The 25,742-nt window shown below is 33.5% G+C and overlaps 2 protein-coding genes across 2 annotated transcripts; both read right to left on the bottom strand.

Moving 5' to 3' along the window:
• Positions 1-4,408: 4,408 nt before the first annotated feature.
• LOC134260106 (perlucin-like) lies at positions 4,409-14,503 on the bottom strand. Its single transcript, XM_062742690.1, has 5 exons — positions 14,416-14,503; positions 14,058-14,173; positions 7,458-7,554; positions 6,245-6,452; positions 4,409-4,485 (listed from the first exon to the last, which is right to left on the bottom strand). Exons 1-5 carry the CDS (start codon positions 14,453-14,455, stop codon positions 4,455-4,457), a joined length of 492 nt encoding a protein of 163 aa, XP_062598674.1. The 5' UTR covers positions 14,456-14,503; the 3' UTR covers positions 4,409-4,454.
• A 7,391-nt stretch (positions 14,504-21,894) lies between these two features.
• LOC134260105 (uncharacterized) lies at positions 21,895-24,480 on the bottom strand. Its single transcript, XM_062742689.1, has 2 exons — positions 24,317-24,480; positions 21,895-23,849 (listed from the first exon to the last, which is right to left on the bottom strand). The coding sequence occupies exon 2, from the start codon at positions 23,819-23,821 to the stop codon at positions 22,160-22,162; it is 1,662 nt and encodes a 553-aa protein (XP_062598673.1). The 5' UTR covers positions 23,822-23,849; positions 24,317-24,480; the 3' UTR covers positions 21,895-22,159.
• Positions 24,481-25,742: the final 1,262 nt, after the last annotated feature.

Here is a 25,742-nt window from a genome sequence, read left to right as displayed (position 1 = left end):
AACTTGTAGATTTGAGAACCTTAAGAAAAACAGAAAATTAAAGGGTTACAAAGAAAACAAAAACCCATCTTACCTTTGTCAAATTTGACAATATCCCCTTCACCAAATGCTACGGTTGTATCAAGGGGAGACTGGAACCTCCCATACATATACGTCCTCTCCTCTCTCGAGTCAGACACATTCATATAAAGGGGCTTTATGTTTGGTTTTCCAAGAACTTGCACAGCTTTGGAATCCTATCAATTATAAAACTTAATCTTGTCAACGTGTTTTCCCTAACAAAAATACTTAGGCTAATCAGCTTAAGGTTTATTACTTTTAATATGTTACTATCATTTAAACAAAAGGTTCAAAATTTATCAAAATTAATAGAACAATAAAGTAAACCAAAGTTAAACATTTAAATAAAAGTAGGTAAAGTAAATTGTCAAAGGCATGATTATAATGAATTATAGTTCCAAAAGCTATCCATTTTGTAAATCAATTGTTTTAAGGTTCCCTATATAGCCAATTGATATCTAGTTAGTTGACGTGTCAAAGAATTCAATTAATATTTTTTAAAGAAACCAATTATTAATTTTTATCACATTTTGCCTTTGTATCGTAATTAAATACAATTTACTATTGAAACTTTATTGCATTCAGTATTACAAGTATTTGTAAAAATATGAATAAACAATAAATGTTTAAAAACACTTACACAATGACAAGTTTCAATCAGCACCAATAGGCAAAGAACAGCGGTGTTCAACATCCTGATGAACTTGATATATCTGTTATAAATAGCTCGCAAAATATAGAACCCTTCCTCTTCATCTATGGAATTATAAACTATTATTTATAAATATTTATAAAGCGCTCATCATAAAGGGAGTTAATATTGAAAATGTCAAAGATGCATCTATTGGACACCTACTAAATTAAAGATTTATTTTGATGTTACAATGTCAATGATACGCATAAAATTGAAATCATAATTGAATTGAAAAGGCAAACATAAAATGTCTTGATTTAATTTCTTTGGTCATTTTGACGTATACTTCATTAGCAAAGATCTATATGTAATAAGATTTACTAAGTAAAGATAACTTCTCAATATTCAATTATGGTACACACAATGCATAGTCAGTCATATAATTGCTGGTACATGAAAATGTCAAACATTTAATTTTATCTCTCGGTGAATCAGAATTATAGCATCATTTGAAGATAATTATGATTTGTCGACAAATTATATAGGATATTTTGAACATAAATTCAGAAAAGGATTAGTTTAACATTTAAATTATACAGTGACATGGTAACATATGAGCAAATTTATGTCTAACGGCCCTTTTAATTTTTTGGTAGATATCTTATCTTTTCTTAGTTGTTTCTTAAACAGTTGGTTAAACGGTCTGTATTAAGATTATGTACACAATCATTTGTTTTAATCAGCCACAAGGTCTGATTCATAACGTCTTTCACTAGCTTCCCTATGGCTGGTGAACTGTCATACTTAAACCGGTCTCTCTGTCTTGCCTACCACTAAAGTACCACACCCCTAGCATTACGATCAGATGCACATGTATTTTCATCTTTGTCTCTGGAATAAATAATTAAGATGAATTTCACACTTTCATAGAGTGCTTTTTTGATTTTTACTTTAAATATTTTCTGTCTGACGTTCTCTCTTTGATGACAGAAAATCTTTTATTTTAGTTTTTTGTTCTAATTTGGATCTGTGCTGCTATACAAATTGATCAGTATGCATTGTTATATGTTCTCTGATTTACTTCAGCCCAGTGACGTTGTCAGTGTGAACAATGCCTCTCTTTCTCACTGTTAACGCTGATCGTCAATAAAAAGCCATAAAAGTATGTGATAAATAATATATTTCTAAACAATTACTTTAAACACATGTTCCTTTCAGAATGTTTTTTTAAAAAAAATTTCTTTGAAATTGTTAGATGTGAAGATCTTTAAATCAACCTCCTAACATTATTTTGACAAAACTTAATATTCATGTAGTCCAAAGTGATCATCGCATTAATCGTTAAATTGTACACAACAGGGCATAAAACACAAACCCCTAGGAAATCCAGGAGTGTGATCCGACAACGTGGATAAGTAATTGAGTGCTTCCTGTCGCTCAGATAGACTGGTGGATTTGATGTGAGAGAATAACCTGTTGTCAATTTATGGTGGGCAAACTATCTTAAGGATCATATGAAGAATTTGGAAATATAAATAAAGCTACAAAAAAGAAAATGAGATAAAGGCTTTCAAAATTCTACTCTATTTAGTACCAGCATCCATTGATACAAGTTACGAAACAAGACGTAGATGGGATGGGTACATTAATTATTGAAAATTATTGGGCTAACGTGACAGGTCAAACATATAAAACGAAAGCATTATAATATTTTTAAGTAAGTATGAAGTTCAGTCAATAAAACAAAAAACAAAACAAAACAAATTAACTGCACCTATTTTAATTCAACTTAATTAAATTGTTTTACGCTTTCAAAATTGATTCTATATAATTATAAATTGTAATTATAAGTAACTAAATGAAGTTTTATGAAGAAACTTACTTTAAGTCTTTTTCGCTTCCAGATTAAATTGTCACACCCATGTTTTTGTTAACATATAAAAATCAGTGAGATAAAGGAATATTTTTCAATTTAAAATAAGCATTTAAAATTTACTTAGAAAATTGTAATCTTCATAGTTACGAAGTCTAAAATCAAAATGAATCAAAATTATATTCGTGTAATTAAAAGTAAATGTACTTGTTTTCAACGGACAAGATCGGGTAAGACCAGTATTTGGCCCCCGGTTTTGAGTGTCTTTCAGAATGATCCAACAGTTTATCCATAAAAACCAGTTGTCACTCCTGCCACAAAATGAGTGTTGGTTTTAAGATTAAGTATATACAGAGGTCACAGTGAGGTCAGGAAATAGGCAAATTTTCGAAATATCTCCTTTTTATGCAAATTTTCATTAATTTTACAGCGTATTTTCGTTCGGAAAACTTAGAGCAAACGCTTGCCTATCTACCAAATTTATATATTTTATACACTGATATCAGATGCAGTTAAGGTGTAAAAATCTAAGATAGGCAAGCTTGTGCTCTATGTTTTTCTAAAAGAAATGTATCCCTAAATATGATAAAATTTCACCAGAATTGAGGAACGAAATACGCACGCTAACTTTCGATTCCCGCCTACATTTTTGAACTATTTAATTCAATATAAATAGCAATTTGGCTATAAAATATTTGTTAAAAACAAAGAACTGTTCAATGGTAATTGAATAATTGTCTTAATACCAGAGCTTAACAGTAAATTATCCATAATTCCAGCTCTTGAAAAAAGAGGGGTAGACGATATTTTCCACTAAAATCGGAGTTTAAAGCATCACCATATTTTGAAATAGTCTTGGAAATGATTAAATGTTCCTTATATCTTTTCTAATGTTTTAGACAAATAAATAAAACATGTATATCAATAAAATATAATGTTGCAAATGTAAATCGCTTTGAAATTGGTGGAAAATAAGCATTTTTATCGTATTTTGTCAATAAACATATGTTCCACCCCGTGTCACACAAAAAGCTTTGGTATGAATTTGTGAAAAAACATTCCAAATTATCTGTAGAAAGGAATTTTTGTCACAAGAAATGTATTGAGAAAAGTTACTTATATTAAAGCTTTTGACGTCAGGTAATTCACGGTCATGGCTTTTCATTTTAGGGCTCCGGGTGGAAGTGTCTTTTTGTATCGATCGGATAGAATTATAACTTTTTGTTCTTTGTTTTTGTTTAAAATTTGCATATGTATAAAATGAAACTTTCATTTAATGAAAAAAAAATAGTTTCATTTATTTTATGGGGGGGGGGGGGAGATGTTTTAAAAATATTTTTGATTTCTATAGTGAAAAACACAACTTTTACCACAATTTTAAAGTTATCTTTGTTTTCCCAAACAAGTAATGTTTTATGAAAATCCATATAATTATCTATAAAAAATATTAAAAATTAATCGAACATGTTAACTTTTGAAAATTGACTTGGAGGTAGGCGGGAGAACAATACTATGGTACTATCGTTCGCAGTTCTTCGGGAAAATGTCCTATTTCTACACCCTCTAGTGGCTTCCATGTAAGCTTTTAATCCGTACTTGTCTTAAAGTAAGCATCATTTTAACTTCTGAACTACAAACTATCACAATTTTACCAGTGTTCTGATTTTTATATAAATCAAGGGGCTAGATTCGGTTGTTACCTTATTTTGTCCTTTACGTTAGATAAGCCAATAGATGTCAATAGATGCTACTCGGAGCTTTAATGGACGTCGAACTTCTTTATCAACAGAAGTAAAGAAGTAAATAATGTTTAGTGAATATATTTAGAGGGACAAAATAAATCGTGTTTGATGTTTATTCTAATGATGTGTAGAATTGTCTTTAAAATCATCCTACGATTTCCTCCTGACTCATCACTCTGCAAGGAAAAAATAATTAAAACACTAGCACTTTTACATGTATAAAACATTAGCTATTAATTGTATAAAAAAAATGGTTCTTGGCATTTACATAAAAATACTTAACCTATTAATAAAGGTCAAGATCTAGTCAATGATTTTAAACTGTCTTTTTGTGACTAGATCCATTAAAACGTAATAACTTACTTAATTTTTCCAGAACTTTACAGTTGTGTACGTAGAGTAATATTTTGATGTAGACAAGAAAGTATTTTCACTGCATTCAATTTGAAATCATGCTAAAAGTAGCCCTGATATTCATATTTAATTTGATATCATTTTGAAGTACAGGTTTAGAAAATTGAAAAACTATTTTCTGAAAGACTGTAGGCAATATTGCTACATTTCGTTTTACTGAGATGGCAAAAAATTCCACAATTATTACATGCCATATTTGATTCTTTTATACGAGGGTTGTCCCATAAAATCGTGGACAAAGCGTTTTTCTCGAAAAGTAATGAGCGCACTAAGCTGAAATTTTCAGTAAATGTTTATTCATCATATTTAAGTGCATCATAATGTTTTTGATAATATACATACAAAAATAAAGATTTTATTCTGCTTGAAGGTGCACAGGGTACGGTCCTACGGCGCACGGTGAAAATAACAAGCTTGTATTAGAGAATATACAAATATTAATTCATAATAAAAGTTTTCAATACATAAGATTGGGGTGAAAATTATCCTATTTCTATTCCTTAATCAATTCTATCGTCTTTATGATAATTTCAAGGCATTTGGTTAAATTTTGGCTGTTTCCCGAGCATTCGAAATGGAAAAGTTGTATACACAATACACGAGAAATGGCGACGTTTCGTAACGTTACGGCGCACCGGAGAGCAATTCAGTTAGATTAGGATGTTTTAATGACACTTTAGAAGACTTTAAATGAATACGAAAAAACGAAATTATGAAAAATAACACCAGATTTTAAGTATACAAATAAAATGAACGTTTTCTTAGTGAAGTCTTCTTGAATGAGTCCCTAGATAGTACAAAACATGCGGACAGACTGCCATTGTAATAGTAAAAGACGCTGTCACTGTTGACCTTCGATATGAGATTCTCATTTAGTTGACTGATGGTGAGAATACTGTCCGTAACTTGCTCATAAATATTCAGAAGATCGCATAAGTGTGCCACATTGGTTCCTTAACTGGTAATAAACACTCACGTATGTAAATCAATAAAATTTCTAAATTTAAGTGGGGCTTGTCCAACTTTATTTTAGCAAACATGAAGCGTGACGCTGTAAAATAGACACGTCGACGTTATCATCCGTGCGCCGTAGTGCTACAGTACATAACATAAAATATCACAATTTGTTTATTTATGTATATATCTATTTGAAATTTGCTATGTTTATTAACAATATATGTACTAAAAAGTAGTGAAACTTTCAGAACGCAGTGATGATTATTTTTCAAACTAGACAACTTGTCCACGATTTAACGGGACAACCCTCGTATGAAGTATTGAAAATATGTTTTATTGTCTTGTTAATAAAAAATCTGAACCGAAAATACCTTATTTTACAAAGCAATATAAATAAAGTGCCATTAAACATGTTAAAGGAACTTGTTTGTCAAATTTGAAAAAAAAAATGCATTTTTCATTTGGTAGATCTAAGATCATTTATTTTTTTTTCAAATGATACATAAATTACGAAAGCAAATTCATGAAAATATGTATGCTGAGATGGGAAAAAAATATACTTACTCTTTTTCGCAAATAAAGTTGTTGATCATATTGCAAGGATAATCGTTCCAATGAAATCCACACCAAGAAGGCAAACTTCCGCAGTCCTCCTTCCCTGAATTGTCGGGCTGACCAGGGTTCCAATTGCTATAAGTAGGGGTGTTCTGAGAAGAAGTCCATACCCACACCCCTTCAGCCTGTATATCTGACATACCAATCCAATAGTTTCCTAAAATTAGATAATAAACATCTTAAAGAAAGCAGAGTAATACGTTTTCTGAAAGCTCTTGTCATTTGATTTATGTTTGTGTGAAAATTTGTCAATGAAATTGTTTCTTATCTCTTGGTCCTTCTTTTTCCTCAATTTCCTTTTTCTTTTCATTTAGAATTTTGTTGGACAGAAGGTCATAGGATTTTGAATAAGAAAACTATATCTTTATTCTTATTGGGTCAATGAAGGTTATGTGTCGTTACTTATACTCTCAAAACCTTTAATGGACAAATAATGGATAACCAGGTCTTTTATTCAGTATTGAAATCAGCCTTCGTTGAAAATATGAAAGTATATGTCGCATGTAGATCAACCTTTAAGTGACAGGTATATTTAAATACTAATTTCTAATTTTTATAAGTCGTCAGTCGTATGATAATACACGTGTGTTCGTAAAATTGTAAAAAAAAAACGATGATTGAATGCTATGATATACTTTATTTCTTGGCAAGGGCAGATACCAATGATGAATACAAACGATGCATTATTGAATAAAATTTAAAATGCATATAGTAACATTCTTTAATATTATTATCTATGTACGTAAATTTTTATTTCATTCATACTTATTGTGACTTTGTAGAACAAAAGTGGTTGCAGTTAATTGACTATTACAGTTGACTGTTTCCATGGACATCAAATCCTGTATCATCTACGGAGGTACAGAATTGATAATTGATTAAAAAACCTTTCTATTATTAGTTAGTTATGGTAATGGTGTTTGGGACATTTATATACTGTATGAAAGCCTGGATTTGAGGATAGGGTGGTTAACGTTTTTCATCAAGGCCAACTTATCTCTGCTTTGAAATAGCCCATTGTTTTCGTTGAACATGTTGAATTAAATGTTGAGCTAAATATTTATATCGTAAAAGTAGCTTCTGTACTTTGTCCTAGTGTGAGAGTAATACGTCAACTGTAAAAGTCAGCGCTTTAAAAAAATGAATTCCCTTTAGTTTTTACCTGTCATTTTGTGGTCCAACAGATACAAACGTAAAAATTCATCCTCAGTAACTGTTTCAATTTCCACTAACTTTGCATGCAGACTATTGCAATAGGACTACAAAGAGAAATATGAAAATTTCATCTTGATAAACTTCATACAAATTCTTCATATTTAATACTACTACAAAACTGCTAAACTTTTCTTTTAAAAACCTTCATAAAATAGACATTTAAGGCTTGATGCTTGCAATTATATATGTTTTATATATATTTATTATCGATAGAAAACACGATGTATATTGAAGAAAAATTAAAACAATAATATTTCAATTTGTATATTTTTTAATGATCATAAATTTTAGTCAAAATCTCTGAAGGGTCAATAGCAAAATTAAAAAAAAAAATACAATGCTCCAAAACTTATGCTAAAATGTGTTGTTCATTTTAAGAAAATGGAGATTCATATGAGTTGAAAAATATCGCAAAAGGCACATCAAACAAAAAGGAAACAAGATGTGTTTGAGAAACACTGATGTCCCCGTATGGCAATATAGCAAAGATTCATCTTGTCTTAAATGCAAATGTAATTAATTGGCACCAAAAGTAGGGTATTCTGACTGGTAAAACAATAGTGAATTTTTAAAGTAAGCCAATGTTAAAGTTTTTTCAATAAGTACAAAAATCTCCAAGCTCAGGTCTAAAGGTCAATGTAATTGATATCAAATGAAAAGTCTTATCACATAGAATACGTATGGAAGACCTAGTCCTAACCGTTCAGAAAATATGACCAAGGTTATTTAATTTAAAAGTAGGTCAAACTCCAAGGTCAAAGTCAAAGGGTCAAAATTCGTGTTATCAAATGATAGGTTTTATCACAAGAATTAAATATGTAAAGTATGAAAGTAATAGGTATAACCCTTTAAAGGTTATTCTAAGTTTGCTTTTTTAAAGTAGGTCAGTCGCAAAGGTCAAGGTCAAAGGGTCAAAGTTCTTGGTATGAAATGGAGGGACTTCTCTTAAGAATTACACAAATGAAGTAAGTAATGGCCACGGTTTAAGTTTTTTCACAAGTACAGAAATCTACAAGGTCAAGGTCAAAGGGTCAAGGTTGTTAAATCGAATGAAGGGTCTTTCAACAAAGATTACACGTGTGAAGTATAAATATCTAGGTTTCTACTGTTCGAAAGATATGGCAAAAGTAAAAATTTAAAATTTTCATGTAAAAGTGAGTCAAACACCAAGGTCAAGGTCAAAAGGTCAAATTTGGTGGTACCCAAAGAAAAGTCTTGTCACAAGGAATACACATGTGTAAATGAAAGTCATAGACTCACTAAATAAAAAGTTATGGGCAAGGTTTAAGTTTTTGCGGACAAACAGAGAGACAGACAGACGGACACGAAAAAAACTATATACCCCTGAAACATCGATTACGTGGGCATAAAAATCAAGCAAACAAAACAATCTTTTTAAAATTGCATCACAAAAAAGATAGAAATAACATAAGGACAGTAAATCATTTAATACATTCTCTAGCCTAAAGACTATTTTTGTACAATCTTTATCTGCAAATTTTACAATCATTAAACATAGATAAGTCACAACTAAGTTACGAAATTCAAAATTGATTGATGATTTACAAAGGTGCTTGCATCCTTAGGTCTCTTGATAAATTCTTTTATCGAGCGAATCGAAAACGTATGCCATATATATAATCGTATTGTTCCTTGGTTATGTAACTCGAGACGAACTGGTGAAAATTATTTAATACTCAATATTGAATCACACACTGTATCATTATAATCCACTACACTAGTAAATCCCAGTACATGTATATAAATCCCAATGTATCAATTTCATTAAGTAAACCTTGTATTTAACCTTTACCTTTCTTTAAGTAATAAACCCAATTCTATTCCAATATTTATTTACAGTTTTGAGAACATGAAAATTATTAAATTCAACCCAAATTCATTTATTCATTTATCACCTGCATAAGGAGTATATATATATCTAAGTTGATTCTATATGCAAGAGCATGTTCTACGTCTGAACAATTTCTAAAACGAGGTAAATCATTGAAAAGCAAGTTGATGAAACAAAAATATCAGCTCGTTTAAGTCATCATTTCGTAAGTTTTACGGTTGATACAATGACCTTGTCATCAAATACAATTTATCATTAAGTCAAATGCTGACTGATGTTTTTTCAGAGTTGTTAGTCCATTATTTATACATGTACACTGAATTGACGACGCGTTTCTCCGTTATTACCAGATCATGACAACGAGCACACGGCGGGTGTGACCGGTCGGCAGGGAATGTTCACTCCTCCATGGCACCTGATCCCACCTCTGATGTTTCGGAGGTTCGTGTTTGCTCTGATTCTGTTTTGTATATTGTTTTATGGACTTTGAGATTGAATACTGTTCGTTATTTCCATATCCTTATTATCTAACTTACATGTACCTAATAGTTTCCTTTTATAGTTATATGTAATTATCAATAAATACCTTAATATGTATTACAAATCCTTAATCTTTTAACCATTCACTAGAGCTACACCTTGTTAAATACTTGTGCTTATATTTTAACCAATCACCAGTGCTTCACCTTGGTAAATATTTATGTGCATTTCGGTGTTTACCAAGATTAACCTAGTCACCAATACACAACACCTTTGTAAATTTCGGTGTAAAATTGGTGCTGGTAGTAATTTCGAGGAATAAGAGAAGTGATAGCTGTTTAATAATTTATGATACCATAAATAATTTCTCCGAAAGCCCTTGGTGTGTGATAATTTTACCAAAGAAGATTTTGGTGAAATAAAAGGTGTCATTTGGTAAATCCTAACACAACTATAATAAATGTTTAATTACAAAGCCCGTCTTAAGGTAAGTCACTCCTGAAATTTTTTAAATCAAGGATTTTTTTAGGAGTAAATTTTGGATAAGTACTCATAAAGTGTAACTCAAAATCGCAAAGAAAATAGGGGGTCAGTGTGCATCCTACTGATCTACGGTACATTTTAGTTGACCTTTTTGCACTTAAATTGCATCTCTTTGGTTAATTACTTTAACCCTTATCATATTTAAACAAATCTTGCAAATTAATGCGCGTAAATTATTGTGAGACCTTTTTGCACTAAAAAATAACATATTTGGGGTATTTAAAAACTTAATAGGCAATAAAAAATTTTCTTATATCAAACTCTTTACGACTTTTAAGTACTGATCAGTCACAAGTATCGAGTAGTTTAAAATAATGAAAGAAAAAGATGGGGACAGTGATGTTAATTTTGAAATATTTGTCAAAATATGTGATTTTCAGGCAGAAAATAGTGTAAATTTGATCTTGACTTCTTTAATATACTTTCATTTTTTGGGAAAGTTTGATGAGGGAAGGTGTAAAACTTAGTCTAAATATTTAAATTAAGACCTTTATTAAATATTTTTAGCAATATCAAAACGGAAAATATTCTCCGAGTAAAAGTATGTAGGGCTAAATTTCCATTACATTAAATTTTATAAATGTGCAGATTTGCATAATTTTCTGCTAAATGTCCTTCCACCAAAAGAAAAAGTCTCTCATAAATCTTGCTTCTTTGTAGATTTTTGAGCAGTTTTTTCATTGAATGTTAAAAAATTTACATTGTTGAATTTAAATATGTTATAAAATTGAATTTTAATAAGTACTTTTGAAGTAAAAGCTTCTGCGTGAACTTTTCTAAAAAGCTGACGAGTGACTTACCTTAATTAACATCTTTGAAATGATCATCAAGTCTGCAGAACAATTAACAAATTGAACCCAATATATACTGGTCATTTTCTCAATGACAGTTATAAACTGTGGATTAATAGAGATGCTGACTAAGAAAACCCCCTACCAGACGGCACCCAACTGTGAATGAATAGAAGTTGGGAAGTGATACAAATCAACACAGAAACATTAAGCAATGTATTTACATGAACAAAGTAATTCATGACTGTAAAATCACATCATTAAGCAATTATCAGGATATAGACAGTTACAAATTTATCTATAAAGCTGACATATAAATTTGTTACACTTTACATATAATCATGTTCTTGAATTCCCTCAGAAACTTCTGTTTATATGCATATATGAACATTATCAATATGCATATTCAGTATGTCTATTGCATATGTATTAGCCAATGAATAAACAGGTAAATATTGCTCTCAAAATCAATATTATACCCCCGCTTGAAAAGCGCGAGGCTATACACTATACGGTGATCAGGGTGTCTGTCCGTCTAAACTCCTCTTATATCCCTGAATGCAATGTCTTTTTTACCTAGTGTCATTACGCATCTCTTATTATCTTTTTGATCGGACTCATATTTCGGTTTTCCCACAACAAAACCGATACTGCAATTCTTTCTATGATATTAAAGAATACCAATCTCTTATTCCCAACTCTTCCTTTACCACTGAATAAAAGTTGAATGATACTTTCACAGATTCTTTAATACATAATACCATTGTGACCTCTTATTAGGTCACCTGAGTAAACTCAGGTGACCTATTGCTATCCGTTTTCGTCCGTCGTCGTCCGTCGTCCGTCGTTCGTCGTCCGTCGTGTGTTAACATTTGAACATTTTCAGCTTCTTCTCTGCAACCACTGAACCAATTTCAACCAAATTTGGCACAAAGCATCTATGGGTGAAGGGGAACAAAAATTGTGAATTTCATGATCCCTGCCCCCCTGGGGCCCGAGGGGTGGGGCCAAAACCACTAAAATTAATGCATTCTTTAAAAATCTTCTTCTTTACTCCTGAACATCAAGCAGTCAAACTGTTTGCATGATTGTAATCAGCATTGAGTCCTTCACCAAAATTGTGAAATTCATGGCCCAGGGGTCAGGGGTTCTAGTGCTAGGGCGGGGCTAAATAAGTATATTGTGAAAATGCATTATTTCTTTGGAAATCTTCTTCTCTTCTCCTGGGGATTAAATAAACCAACTAAGTACATAGTTATGATGAGCATGAGTGCCTCTACCAAAATTGTGAATTTTAAGGCCCCAAGGTCAGGGGTTCTGGTGTTAAGGCGTGGCTCTATTGATTATATATAGTAAAAATACATGATTTCTTTGAAAATCTTCTTCTCTGCCCATGGGTATTAAATATACTAACTAAGTGCATAGTTATGATGAGCATGAGTGCCTCTACCAAAATTGTGAATTTTATGGCCCCAGGGTCAGGGTTTTGGTGTTAGGGCGGGGCTCTATTGATTTTATATAGTGAAAATACATTATTTCTTTGAAAATCTTCTTCTCTGCCCCTGGGTATTGAATATATTCACTAAGTGCATAGTTATGATGAGCATAAGTGCCTCTACCAAAATTGTGAATTTTATGGCCCCAGGGTCAAGGGTTCTGGTGTTGTGGGCTGTGGGGGGTGCTCTATTGATTATATAGTGAAAACACATGAATTCTTTGAAAATCTTCTACTCTGCTCTTAGGTATTTAATAAACCAACTAAGTAAATAGTTATGATGAGCAAGAGTGCCTCAACCAAAATTGTAAATTTTATGGCCCCAGGGTCAAGGGTTCTGGTGTTAGGGCAGGGCTCTATAGATTAGATATAGTAAAAATACATGAATTCTTTGAAAATCTTCTTCTCTGCTCCTAGGTATTAAATAAACTAACTAAGTGCATTGTTATGATGAGCAAGAGTGCTTTTACCAAAATTGTGAATTTTATGGCCCCAGGGTCAAGGGTTCTGGTGTTAGGGCAGGGCTCTATAGATTAGATATAGTAAAAATACATGAATTCTTTGAAAATCTTCTTCTCTGCTCCTAGGAATTAAATTAACTAAGTACATAGTTATGATGAACAAGAATGCCTCTTTTAAAATTATGAATTTTATGGCCCCAGGGTCAGGGGTTCTGGTGTTAGGGGGCGGGGCTCAATTGATAATATAATGAAAATACATTAAATCTTTGAATTTTTTTTTCTTTGTCTCTGGGTATAAAGCAGATGAACTACCTTCATAGTTATGATGAGAAAGGGCCCTAATCTTGCAGAAATGTGAATTTCAAAGCCCCAGGGTCAGGGGTGGGGTGGGGACTCTACTTATATACTGAAAATGAATTTATTGTTTGAAATGTGCTCTTTTGTATTAATAAAACATTATTTTTTTTATATTAAGGGTGCCTTTTTGAAATTTGTGCAATGTGTGGACCTAGGGTCAGGGATTTATGTCACAGTGTTAGGGGCACTACTGGTTAGTTGGAATGCATTTTTGTTCCCCCTACCCTGCATATGGGTATTCAGTAACCAAGCTTAGCAACTGCTAAGTGTATTGTTATGATGATCAATGGTGCCTCTTTCAAAATTGTGAATGTCATATAGCATCTGGTTTAAAACATGAATCAAATTCAATAACTGGAAAATTGTTGCATAATGCTATAAGGCCCGTGGGCCTCTTGTCTTACTTTGTGATCTGAAACTTTTCCATTGCCTCCCAGAGCAAAAAATGGACTTTGCCACTATAATCATGGGAGAGCGGGATGGTACGGATAAATGAGCTCAGTGCTCATAGTACCTCTAGTTATTGATATATAAAAACCTGTCAATGAGGTAAAATAAAGTACATTACCATGGCCACCATCCAATCCTCCCTGTCAACAGCGTCATTGACAAACAGATAACAAGACGTTCCCCGGTGTATCCAGCCCCGAGGACAGGAAGAAGGCAAGGCAGTTACCAAAGAAACTAAGCCAAAGTTATTAGCATGTAAAGCAATAAAATAGTTCCAAATATCTTTATTTATTAACATTAATTTTTGAATTGATACAAAAAGGCCTATAGGATTGTTAAGTTTCGGACGAAATTCAATATTTAAATGTTTAAATGAATATCTCATAAATTAAAACTCTGCCTCTATTTTTTTTTTATTTCATTATACTTTAAAATTTATCAAAAAGAGTTTATTTTAGAATAAAAAATATCATTACCTGCAAACAGAAGATTTATTGCTGTAATACTTGCAACCATATTGTACAAGAATTATGACTTTTCCTTATCTCTTTTGACATATAAAAGCCGATAAGTCATTATATTCTGAAAAATCTGTAAACTGTACAAGTATGCGGAGAGTGCATAAACATGGACCCTATGAAATCCCAGAGGTGGAATCAAATGTCAGTAGGAAAAGCGAACATGCATGTAGCTGTAATGCATAATTTGAAGAGATTTATGAAGCAAACGTACACTAAAAATTAAAACACTTTATTTTATTGAATTTGCAAATGGATTTGTGGCTTTTGTTTTGTTTTATCAGAATTTTTTATGGCAGGTATTTATATATCACTGCCTGATTTATGAAATGGTCCACTTCAGGGAGTCATCCTGCGTAATATGATGCCAAATCTGCGTTCTTGAGAAGTTTATTCCAGTCTTTTATGACCCTCTTACTATGTGCATCTTTTCTTTGCGTCATTTATGTGAATAAATGGCATTTTTTTCACTTTTCATACTGTTCTTATATTCTTTTAATTCATCTAAACACTAGCTAATTTGAATTGGTTTCGGGATCTAACAATTATAATACAGAAACATAAACTTTTATTTAGGTATGTTTCAATCAAGCAGAACACCTTGGTGTTCTGAATCAAAATTAAAGCAATTATGCATTATTATTGCGGTCCAGAATTGTATCTCCTTCGGTTGTTTTAAATCAAATGATTAATATTTACAGGAGAATAGCCTATTGAAAAGCTATCTCCCCTCTCTTTTGTCCTCTCTATCTCTCATCGCTTTCTTTCTCTTTAGAAATTTGGATGTTTTGTCATCAGTTATTAAAAGATATTCCTTTAAATACTCTGTGGTCCCTTATCAAATAAATTATTTTCAAAGAGGTTTAATTAAATATCTCCACAGTTTTAAAAGGCAGAGTTTAAGAAATGAATGAACACCAAAGAAACCAAAAATAAATATTTGGTCATTGTATTTTTAGGTCACCTGAGTAAACTCAGGTGACCTATTGCTATCTGTTTTCGTCCGTCGTCGTGCGTCGTGCGTCGTCCGTTAACATTTGAACATTTTCAGCTTCTTCTCTGCAACCATTGAACCAATTTCAACCAAATTTGGCACAAAGCATCTATGGATAAAGGGGAACAAAAATTGTGAATTTCATGGTTCCTGCCCCCCTGGGGCCTGGGGGTGGGGCAAAAACCACTAAAATTAATGCAATCTTTAAAAATCTTCTTATTTACTCCTGGACATTAAGCAGTTAAACTGTTTGCATGATTGTAATCAGCATTGAGTCCTTCACCAAAATTGTGAAATTTATGGCCCCAGGGTCAGGGGTTCTAGTGCTAGGGTGGGGCTAAATAAGTATATAGTGAAAATGCATTATTTCTTTGAAAATCTTCTTCTCAGCTCCTGGGTATTAAATAAATTAACTAAGTGCATAGTTATGATGAGCAAGAGTACCTCTACCAAGATTGTGAATTTTATGGCCCTAGGGTCAGGGGTTCTAGTGTTAGGGCGGGGCTCTATAGATTATATAGTGAACATTCATGAATTCTTTGAAAATCTTCTTCTCTGCTCCTGAGTATTAAATAAGCTAACTTAGTGCATAGTTATGATGAGCAAGAGTGCCTCTACCAAAAATGTGAAATTTATGGCCCCGGGGTCAGGGGTTCTAGTGCTAGGGTGGGGCTTAATAAGTATATAGTGAAAATGCATTATTTCTTTGAAAATCTTCTTCTCTGCTTCTGGGTATTAAATAAACTAACTAAGTGCATAGTTATGATGAGCAAGAGTGCCTCTACCAAGATTGTGAATTTTATGGCCCCAGGGTCAGGGGTTCTAATGTAAGGGCGGGCCTCTATAGATTATATAGTGAAAATTCATGAATTCTTTGAAAATCTTCTTCTCTGCTCCTGAGTATTAAATAAACTAACTAAGTGCATAGTTATGATGAGCAAGAGTGCCTCTACCAAAAATGTGAAATTTATGGCCCCGGGGTCAGGGGTTCTAGTGCTAGGGTGGGGCTTAATAAGTATATAGTGAAAATGCATTATTTCTTTGAAAATCTTCTTCTCTGCTTCTGGGTATTAAATAAACTAACTAAGTGCATAGTTATGATGAGCAAGAGTGCCTCTACCAAGATTGTGAATTTTATGGCCCCAGGGTCAGGGGTTCTAGTGTAAGGGCGGGCCTCTATAGATTATATAGTGAAAATGCATTATTTCTTTGAAAATCTTCTTCTCTGCTCCTGGGTATTAAATAAACTAACTAAGTGTATAGTTATGATGAGCAAGAGTGCCTCTACCAAAATTGTGAATTTTATGGCCCTAGGGTCAGGGTTCTAGTGTTAGGGCGGGGCTCTATAGATTATGTAGTAAAAATTCATGAATTCTTTGAAAATCTTCTTCTCTGCTCCTGAATATTAAATAAACTAAGTAAGTGCATTGTTATGATGTGCAAGAGTGCCTCTACCAAAAATGTGAAATTTATGGCCCCAGGGTCAGGGGTTTTAGTGTTAGGGTGGGGCTCTATTGTTTATATAATGGAAATACATGAATTCTTTGAAAAAATTTCTTTTCTGCTCCTAGGAATTAAATAAACTAAGTACATAGTTATGATGAGCAAGAATACCTCTTCCAAAATTTTGATTTTATGGCCCTAGGGTCAGGGGTTCTAGTGATAGGGTGGGGCTCTATTGATTACTAGTATATAGTGAAAATAAATTAAATCTTTGAAATTTTTTTTCTCTGCTCTTGGGTATTAAGCAGATGAACTACCTATGTAGGAACCTAATCTTCCAGAATTGTGAATTTCAAGGCCCCAGGGTCAGGGGTACCATAGGGGGGACTGTACTTATATACTGAAACTGGATGAATTGTTTGAGATCTGCTCCTTGGTTTTAATCAAATATTTTTGAAAAGCAAGGGTGCCTTTTCAAAAATTGTGCAATGTGTAGATCTAGGCTTAAGGGTCAGGGGTTCATGTGTGATAGGGGCATTACTGATTATTGCTGAATATTAATGATTACTTGAAATGCATTTTTTGTTCCTCCACCCTGCCTATGGGTATTAAGTAAACAAACTAAGCAACTGTTAAGTGTATTGTAATGATGATCAAATGGTGCCTCTTTCAAAATTGTGAATGCCATAGCATCTTGCTTTAAACATGAATCAAATTTAATCACTGGAAAGTTGTTGCATAATGCTCAGGTGACCTATAAGGCCCATGGGCCTCTTGTTAAAAAAAAAGATAACAAAATTATTTGATTGCACAGGTCAATGTAAAAAAGTGAAATAAACACAAGTACACATTTAGTGAAATACAACATAAACAAAATGGAGAATGTAAGACATACATGTAATATTTGCAGCAGCAACATGGTAAAAGCAGTTGGGAAAAGCAGTGTTGATATAATAGACAGGGAGTGTAAGGGGGCCAACTATATTATTTATTTTGTGAAAACTACATGGCGAAACTCTTCATTTTTATACCATATATAACTTACATTAACATCAGTGTACATGCAAAGTTTGGGGGAAATCTACCATCCAGGTATTTTTGAGGGACCGTCTCAAAATACAGGTACATTTACTTTAGGATTATAATATAGGAAAATGCCAATGTTTAACACTTTAAAGCAAATCATACAAATACTACAATAGACAATTTGTTCAAACTATAATATTTGATGAGTAATACTATAATATACAATATATGTAAGAAACACAAAATTCTACCGTCTTATAACTAGAGGGGGCATCTCAAAATGCAAAAAATTAGCAAATTTTACTATTTTTAGCTCACCTGAGCCGAAGGCTCAAGTTAGCTTTTCTGATCACATTTTGTCCGTCAACGTCTGTCTGTCTGTCTGTCCATCTGTCCGTCTGTAAACTTTTCACATTTTCGACTTCTTCTCAAGAACCACTGGGCCAATTTTGACCAAACTTGGTACAAAGCATCCTTGGGGGAATTTAAATTGTTAAAATGAAGGGACGTATCCCCTCGCAAGGTGAGATAATCAAGAAAAGACAAAAATAGGGTGGGGTCATTAAAAAATCTTCTTCTCAAGAACCACTGGGCCAGAAAAGCTGAAACTTATGTGAAAGCATCTTAGGGTAGTGTAGATTCTAAATTGTTCAAATCATGACCCCAGGGGAAGGGCAAGGCCACAATGGGGAATCAAAGTTTTACATAGAAATATATAGGAAAAATCTTTGAAAATCTTCTTCTCACGAACTACTGGGCCAGAAAAGCTGAAACTTATGTGAAAGCATCCTAGGGTAGTGTAGATATTAAATTGTTCACATCATGACCCCCGGGGGAAGGGCGGGGCCACAATGGGGAATCAAAGTTTAACATAGAAATATATAGGAAAAATCTTTGAAAATCTTCTTCTCAAGAACTACTGGGCCAGAGAAGCTGAAACTTATGTGAAAGCATCCTAGGGTAGTGTAGTTATAAATTGTTTAAATCATGACCCCTGGGGGAAGGGCAAGGCCACAATGGGGAATCAAAGTTTTACATAGAAATATATAGGAAAAATCTTTGAAAATCTTCTTCTCAAGAACTACTGGGCCAGAAAAGCTGAAACTTATGTGAAAGCATCCTAGGGTAGTGTAGATATTAAATTGTTTAAATCATGACCCCTGGGGGAAGGGCGGGGCCACAATGGGGAATCAAAGTTTTACATAGAAATATATAGGAAAAATCTTTGGAAATCTTCTCAAGAACTACTGGGCCAGAAAAGCTGAAACTTATGTGGAAGCATCCTGGTATAGGGTAGATTCTAAATTAAGTCATGACCCACGTGGGAAGGGCGGGGCCACAAGGGGGGGATCAAAGTTTTACAGAAAAATTTATAGGAAAAATCTTTGAAAATCTTCTTCTCAAGAACCACTGGGCCAGAAAAGCTGAAACTTATTTGCACATGGAGGGGTAGTTGATTTCAAAATGTCTTAATTATGATCAGTGGGGTAGGATGGGGATACATAAGGGGGAAATCTTGTAAAGAACAGAATGGTCAAAGCTTCTCAGGTGAGCGATGTGGCCCATAGGCCTCTTGTTATTTATTATTATCAAATGTGTTTAACATCCATCTCAAAGATTTTTCACTTTTATGGAAACGCCACTATCTTACTATTTTCTTTTCACTTCTGCCGTATCAGAGGCCGAAGGCTAACGAGGCTTTGCAAATTTCCCCTCAATCGTTTCATAGACAATCAAATAGTGATCAATTGATTTATTTATCTGATGTAATTACATGTACATGTAAAATATTTGGACATGTTAACACTACTATGTGATACTTTTTCCTATCTTTTCTAATTTAAAAAAAAAAACTTTTCTCTATATAGCTACAAAAAGTTTATCTTGGATGATTTTGCACAATGTAGCTAAGTAACAGCTCACGTTTTGTCTATTCCTTATCTCGATAAGATGTGGATTAGTTTAATTCTCCACGATAAATCAAAATCCTGGCTTTTTGATATAATTGACATTTGCTTTTTCAATAAAAATGGAACTCGTAAATTTACTTACTTGGTTACTAATCATTTGTGTGGTAGAGTAAGATACATGGTATCCGACTAGCTTGGGCTAGTGGGTGAACCCTTAAGCTCAATCGGTAGAGCACTGGATTGGCAAGCCAGAGGTTCCGGGTTCGATTCCCAGCAGAGGCAATAAATTGTCTCTTTTACATTCGGCGCCCAACGTGGGGCCCAGGTGTTTTCTCGCGGGTGAGAGTGATTGCCCCTAGCACTTCGCCCCACAGGTGTCGGCACTCCAATAGAGATGAGGACATCTCATTCTCTGGAGGGGGACAATGTGGTAGAGTAAGATACATGTCATCCTTCTAGCTTGGGCTGATTGGTTAATCTTTTAGCTCAATCGGTAGAGCACTGGACTGGCAAGCCAGAGGTTCCGGGTTCGATTCCCAGCAGAGGCAATAAATTGTCTCTGCTGCTTTTGCAAACTTATTTTGTTAAAACACATTCTCATTACACACATGAGTACTCTGAAGTTGACATCAAAGAGATGCTTGAGTTTTTAATATCTCTGTGGTTTTGGAGACAAGGTATTCCAATTATATATTGGAATTCCCTAGGGTACCAATTGCGCTCCGTTATTAGCAGACCTATTTTTTATATTCATTTGAAGCAGAGTTGTGCAAAATCTTAATGCTTGAAAAGAAGAAAACACTTGCTGTGGCCTTAAGCTCGATATTTAGATATATCAACGACATATTGTCAATTAACGATGGTCATTTCCATTCCTACTTTGATACGATATATCCTGGTGAGCTTGAGATAAAAGATACCACAGAGTCTGACACATATGCTACATTCTTGGATATTTTACTTGAAAAAGACGTTAATGGTAATCTAACAACCAAGTATACGATAAACGTGATGGCTTTAACTTTTTTATCGTCAACTTCCCTTACTTAGGCAGCAATATATACCTTCATCACCTGCATACGGTAAACATATCTCAGTTAATTCGATACACAAGAGCATACTCTATATATGAACAATTTCTTAAACGAGGTAAATTATCGACAAGCATTTTGATGAGACAAAAATATCAACAGTCTCGTTAAATGTCATCATTTCGTAAGTTCAATGGTCAATACAAAAAGGATATGGAGATAACGAACAGTATTCAATCTCAAAGTCCATTAAACAATGTACAAAATCAGAGCAGAGCAAACACAGACCTCCGAAACATCATAAGTGGAATCAGGTGCCATGGAGGAGTGAGCATCCCCTGCCGACCGGTCACACCCGCCGTGTGCTCGTTTTTATGATCAGGAAATAACGGAAACAATCCGTCGTCAGTTCAGTGTATAAATAATTGACTAACAATTGGTATGAAAAACGTCAGTCAGCATTTGACTCAGTGATAAATTGTATTTGCTGACAAAGTCATTGAACAATGAACTTGTCAGCAAATACAATTAATCATTGAGTCAAATGCTGAATAACGTTTTTCATTCTGATTATTATTCCATTATTTATACACTGAATGGACGACTGATTTCTCTGTAATTTCTCGATTATAAAGAAGAGCACACGGCGGGTGTGACCGGTCGGCAGGGGATGCTTACTCCTCCTTATCACCTGATCCCACCTCTGATGTTTCGGAGGTTCATGTTTGCTCTGACATTATTTTGTATTGTTTTATGGACTTTGAGATTGAATCATTTTCGCTATCTCCATATCTTTCTTAATAGATAGTTTGCATGTCTTAACCGCTGTGTAAGATCGGTGTATCATGGCAGCCTCTTTGTTTGATCGCTGTTTTGGGGAGGAGAAATTGCCATGCAATAAAGTGATAAGAGAATGTTTGAAATAAGATCCCAATTGAGAGATGCACTTTTCATAAAGCACAGATGGCAAGACCAAATGTAAACAAATAAAATGACTAAATCTGCAGTCATTTATGTTCATTTAATTGGAAAGTATCTTAAGAGCATCTGGAATTTTACTGCAAAAGAAGAACAAAAATTAAATATTTGAAGAGATAAGAGATTTTAAAGTTGTTGCTGTATTTACAATGCCAAGCATAAAAAACATTTATATTTCAGCAACTACTAAATCTGATTAAGAAATGTACAGACTTATTATAAGCAAACACATTGTCAATTTGTTACGTTAGTGAAGAAGCATGTAAGTAAGGAATTAAAAATCTAATTATCTTAACATCATAACTGTGTGTGTTTTCTGCTTATTCCATGTACTGGATCACCTTTACGTCTCCTTTTTCATATAATCCAACCCATAGGTTTCCCTCAATATCCACACTCAGTCCAAGGGGCCTAGATAGTTCACAATCATCTAAACATTTCAGAAAGTGTCCATCTTGGTTAAGAATGTGAAGGCAGTCGTTGGTCCAATCAGTTATAATGATCTGACTCATGGAGTCTGTCACTAGCTGATTAGGATCAATTGGTTCCTTCCTTTTGACTAGTGAACCATCGTATCGGAATCGGACTCTTCCTGCCTTGTCTACGACGACCACTGCCTTAGCATTGCGATCAGATGCACAGATGTCACCATTGTTGTTCTCGGCGATAAACAACATAAAGTTTCCACTTCCATAGATTTCCTCTTCATTGTCATCTTTGAATATTTCTTGTTTGATTGTCTTTCCCTGATATCGGACAATCTTATTCTGATCTCCGTTATACAGATTGACCAGCACGTCCCCTGATCTGCTACAGGTTAATCCGGCTGGTTTCCAGTCCATTGGTGTGGTGATCAGTACCTCCGTTTTACCGTCTCTGACAGTGTTAACAGTTCCATTTTCATAATCACTGTATATCAGGTCTCCCTGAATGGTTACCGAGATATCACTGGGCTGGATTTGACACAAGGTGGTGAAGGTATCCAGTAACGAACCCTGTTTGTCAAAACATCTTATAGTTCTTCCTAAACCACTAATCCATACTTTATCTGCTCCTAAAAAGGCTAGTCCATTTAAAAGGTTAACTCCAGTAGGAATCGTTGCAATTACTCTTGCTTTGTTTAGCAACGCTTTTGTGGAGGAATGGGAATCTTCATCTGTTAGACTGGAAGTAGATGTCTGTGACAATTTAACCATGTATTCTCCTAACTCTATTCTAAATTCCTTCCCTTCTACTGTGCATGCTTTCAAAGAAGGAATTCGAAGGACAACATCAATGGCTTCAGGAATGTCACTGTGTTCTGTCATTTTTGATTGATACTTGGAGACCTCAGACACTTTTAAGGACTCTAGCAATTCTTTGTTTCGTTGTAATGTCTGGATCATTTCTGAAATAGAGTTTTCAAGTTTGTCTTGGTGTGATTTCTGCACAGCCAGATGGTTATCTCTCAATGATTTGCTCAAAGAACTGAATTTGTTGAAGATTCTGTCTACTTCTTGATGCCAAACTTTTCTTTGACTCTCTGTTTCTTTTTCAAGATCAGTATATTTTTCTTTAGCCAAAGTTTTATCTTTTACTGCTTCTTCAATTTTCTTGTTAAACCTTGGAATCATTTTTGATTCTATTTCTCGAGTTTCCTTTTGGATTTCCTTGATCTTTTCTTTGAAGTTGTTTGGTATGTCTCTTATGGTGTGTCCATTATGCAAATCGATGACGCATTTCATGCAGACTGGAACATCGCACTGTTGACAGTGGGCCTCATATCTCTGACTGGAGTGAAATTTACATTCTGGTAATTTAAAGTGTGTCTTTTTGTTCTTTAAAGGAACGATGTCATGTGTCAATGTCTTCTGATTTTTGACATGTTTGTTGATACATTCCGCACATAAATTGACCTGACAGTTATTACAGAATTGTTCTGTGGACATATCGCAAAGGTCACACATAATTGCTTCTTGGGCCCAGGACAAAGGAGTGGCCATTTTATTGCTTGATCGTCAAAAGTTTAATCTGTAAATAATTTTTTTACGATGAATTTTTATATTGTATGATGATGAAGTTTGCAAATATTGAAAGCGTTATTCAAATATGTAGCTAACTCAAAATTGTTTGTTTTTATTCCTACAAATATCTTTTGATAACGCAAGCCTAAGCAAAATCAGTAATCATATATATGATGAGGTATTTCACCATTGTGTCAGCTAATTTTGATCATTGTATAAAAGCCAGTTTTCTGTAATAGGTTGCAAAATGGTAACATCTTTGTTCATGGTGAATCATTTTTGTGTGAAGCTTTTACGTTTAAATTTAGCAAGTAAATTGCTTAAAATATCACACCCTTAACACAAATTCTTAGGGTAATTATGGTTTTTGTCTTCTTCAATTCCTTTAATCAGAGTGAAATTACACCTAAAATACATTTAGATGTGAAATGCTATCAAACAGGAATAATTATAACAAATCAGAAAACATAATACCTTTGTTGTCTGAACTATTTTCCCTTTGTATTTTGATTTGTTCTCCGACACGATAACATCTAGTAAATGCTACTGCCGCCCATCCAGAGGCGACAGGATTCTTCCTGGTTTGTACTGAGTCACATATATTAGTTGTTACGATTAATTGTTTCCTGAGATGAGTGTCTGACCTCAACAAACTACTTTTAACTTCCCTTATTTAAATAATTTTTAAGGCACGTGTGCAAACAATGAATTAGTACATATATTGATTTAAAAACAAGCTATCATTTTTTAAGATAACAACCGAAACGGCTAACAAGGAGTGGATTTAGTATGAGTTATGAAATTGTTTTGAAAATGGTAACCTGTATATATCTTTGCGCCCATATACGCGCATATGATACAATAATATATCCAGCTTCAAACTGAATATGTGGAAAACGATCAGTAATATTTAGGAAGTAATGTATCATTTTTACCATCTATCGGGATATAAATACGGGTTGGTCACGAGATCAAATTCCATGAAGAAGTAAGACTTTATGGCGAACTTGATATCGTACCAACCAGTACTTTGTTTTAAATGACACTTTATTACTTTTATTTATATTTGTGACATTCATATTTTATATTTGCTTAAGTATGATATTAATCGCTGCATCGTTATCGCGCCATCGCAATATAGTGCCATTAACCTTGAAGTCAATTTTTTTCTCGATGGTGCGATAGCTTCACTAGTGACATGTCCCTTTTGGACATTCAGCAAAGAGGTAAGTGTTGCATTAAGGTCAGAGAAGACGTTCCTCAAAATCTGTTTTGTATATCTTCGTAATGTATGAAAAATATTTAAAAGTTTAATAGCATTCTGATTTCTAAACCAGTTTCTAAACGTTTTTTAAAAAAATCCAAACGCTTAAAAATTTGAAATTGGAAAATTATTTTTCTTCCCCAAAGGATATATAAGAAAAAGTACCCCTGGTATCTTGCAGAAATGCCTGGTAAAATACCTCAATTTTTTGTGAGTAAACATGTTTTAGTAGCAATACTTAAATGACAACCTCCTAGAAAACATTATCTATTATTAAGGAATGTATCGTCTGTCCTTTTTATGTGATCATATAGATACAATGATGTATGTAGATGCACACGCAAAAAAATGGAAAGAGATGCTTATTTTTACATGGTAAAAGATACGGTTCGGAAGCAATTAAATAAATAAGTCCAAAACTTTGAAATGATAATACAAATCTACTTTTGAATTTGAAAAGATTAATATGATACGTATTAAAATCTTAATTGACATTGATAAAATAAAAAAGAGAATTACATGTTCTTTAGTAAGGAAAGCTTAAGGTAAAAGATTTTTATCTCTTTTGAATCCGGAATGTAAAGTATGTGTGTTAAATTACTTTATCATATATGTATTTAGAAATAAAAGAAAATA

Source organism: Saccostrea cucullata, unplaced genomic scaffold (genome assembly GCF_032062105.1).
Source record: "Saccostrea cucullata isolate Sc308-1 unplaced genomic scaffold, CSIRO_AGI_Scuc_v1 ctg442, whole genome shotgun sequence".
Classification (NCBI taxonomy): Eukaryota; Metazoa; Mollusca; class Bivalvia; order Ostreida; family Ostreidae; genus Saccostrea; species Saccostrea cuccullata.
Note: the sequence above shows the minus strand (reverse complement) of the source record. Positions and strands in the feature narration are given on the sequence as shown.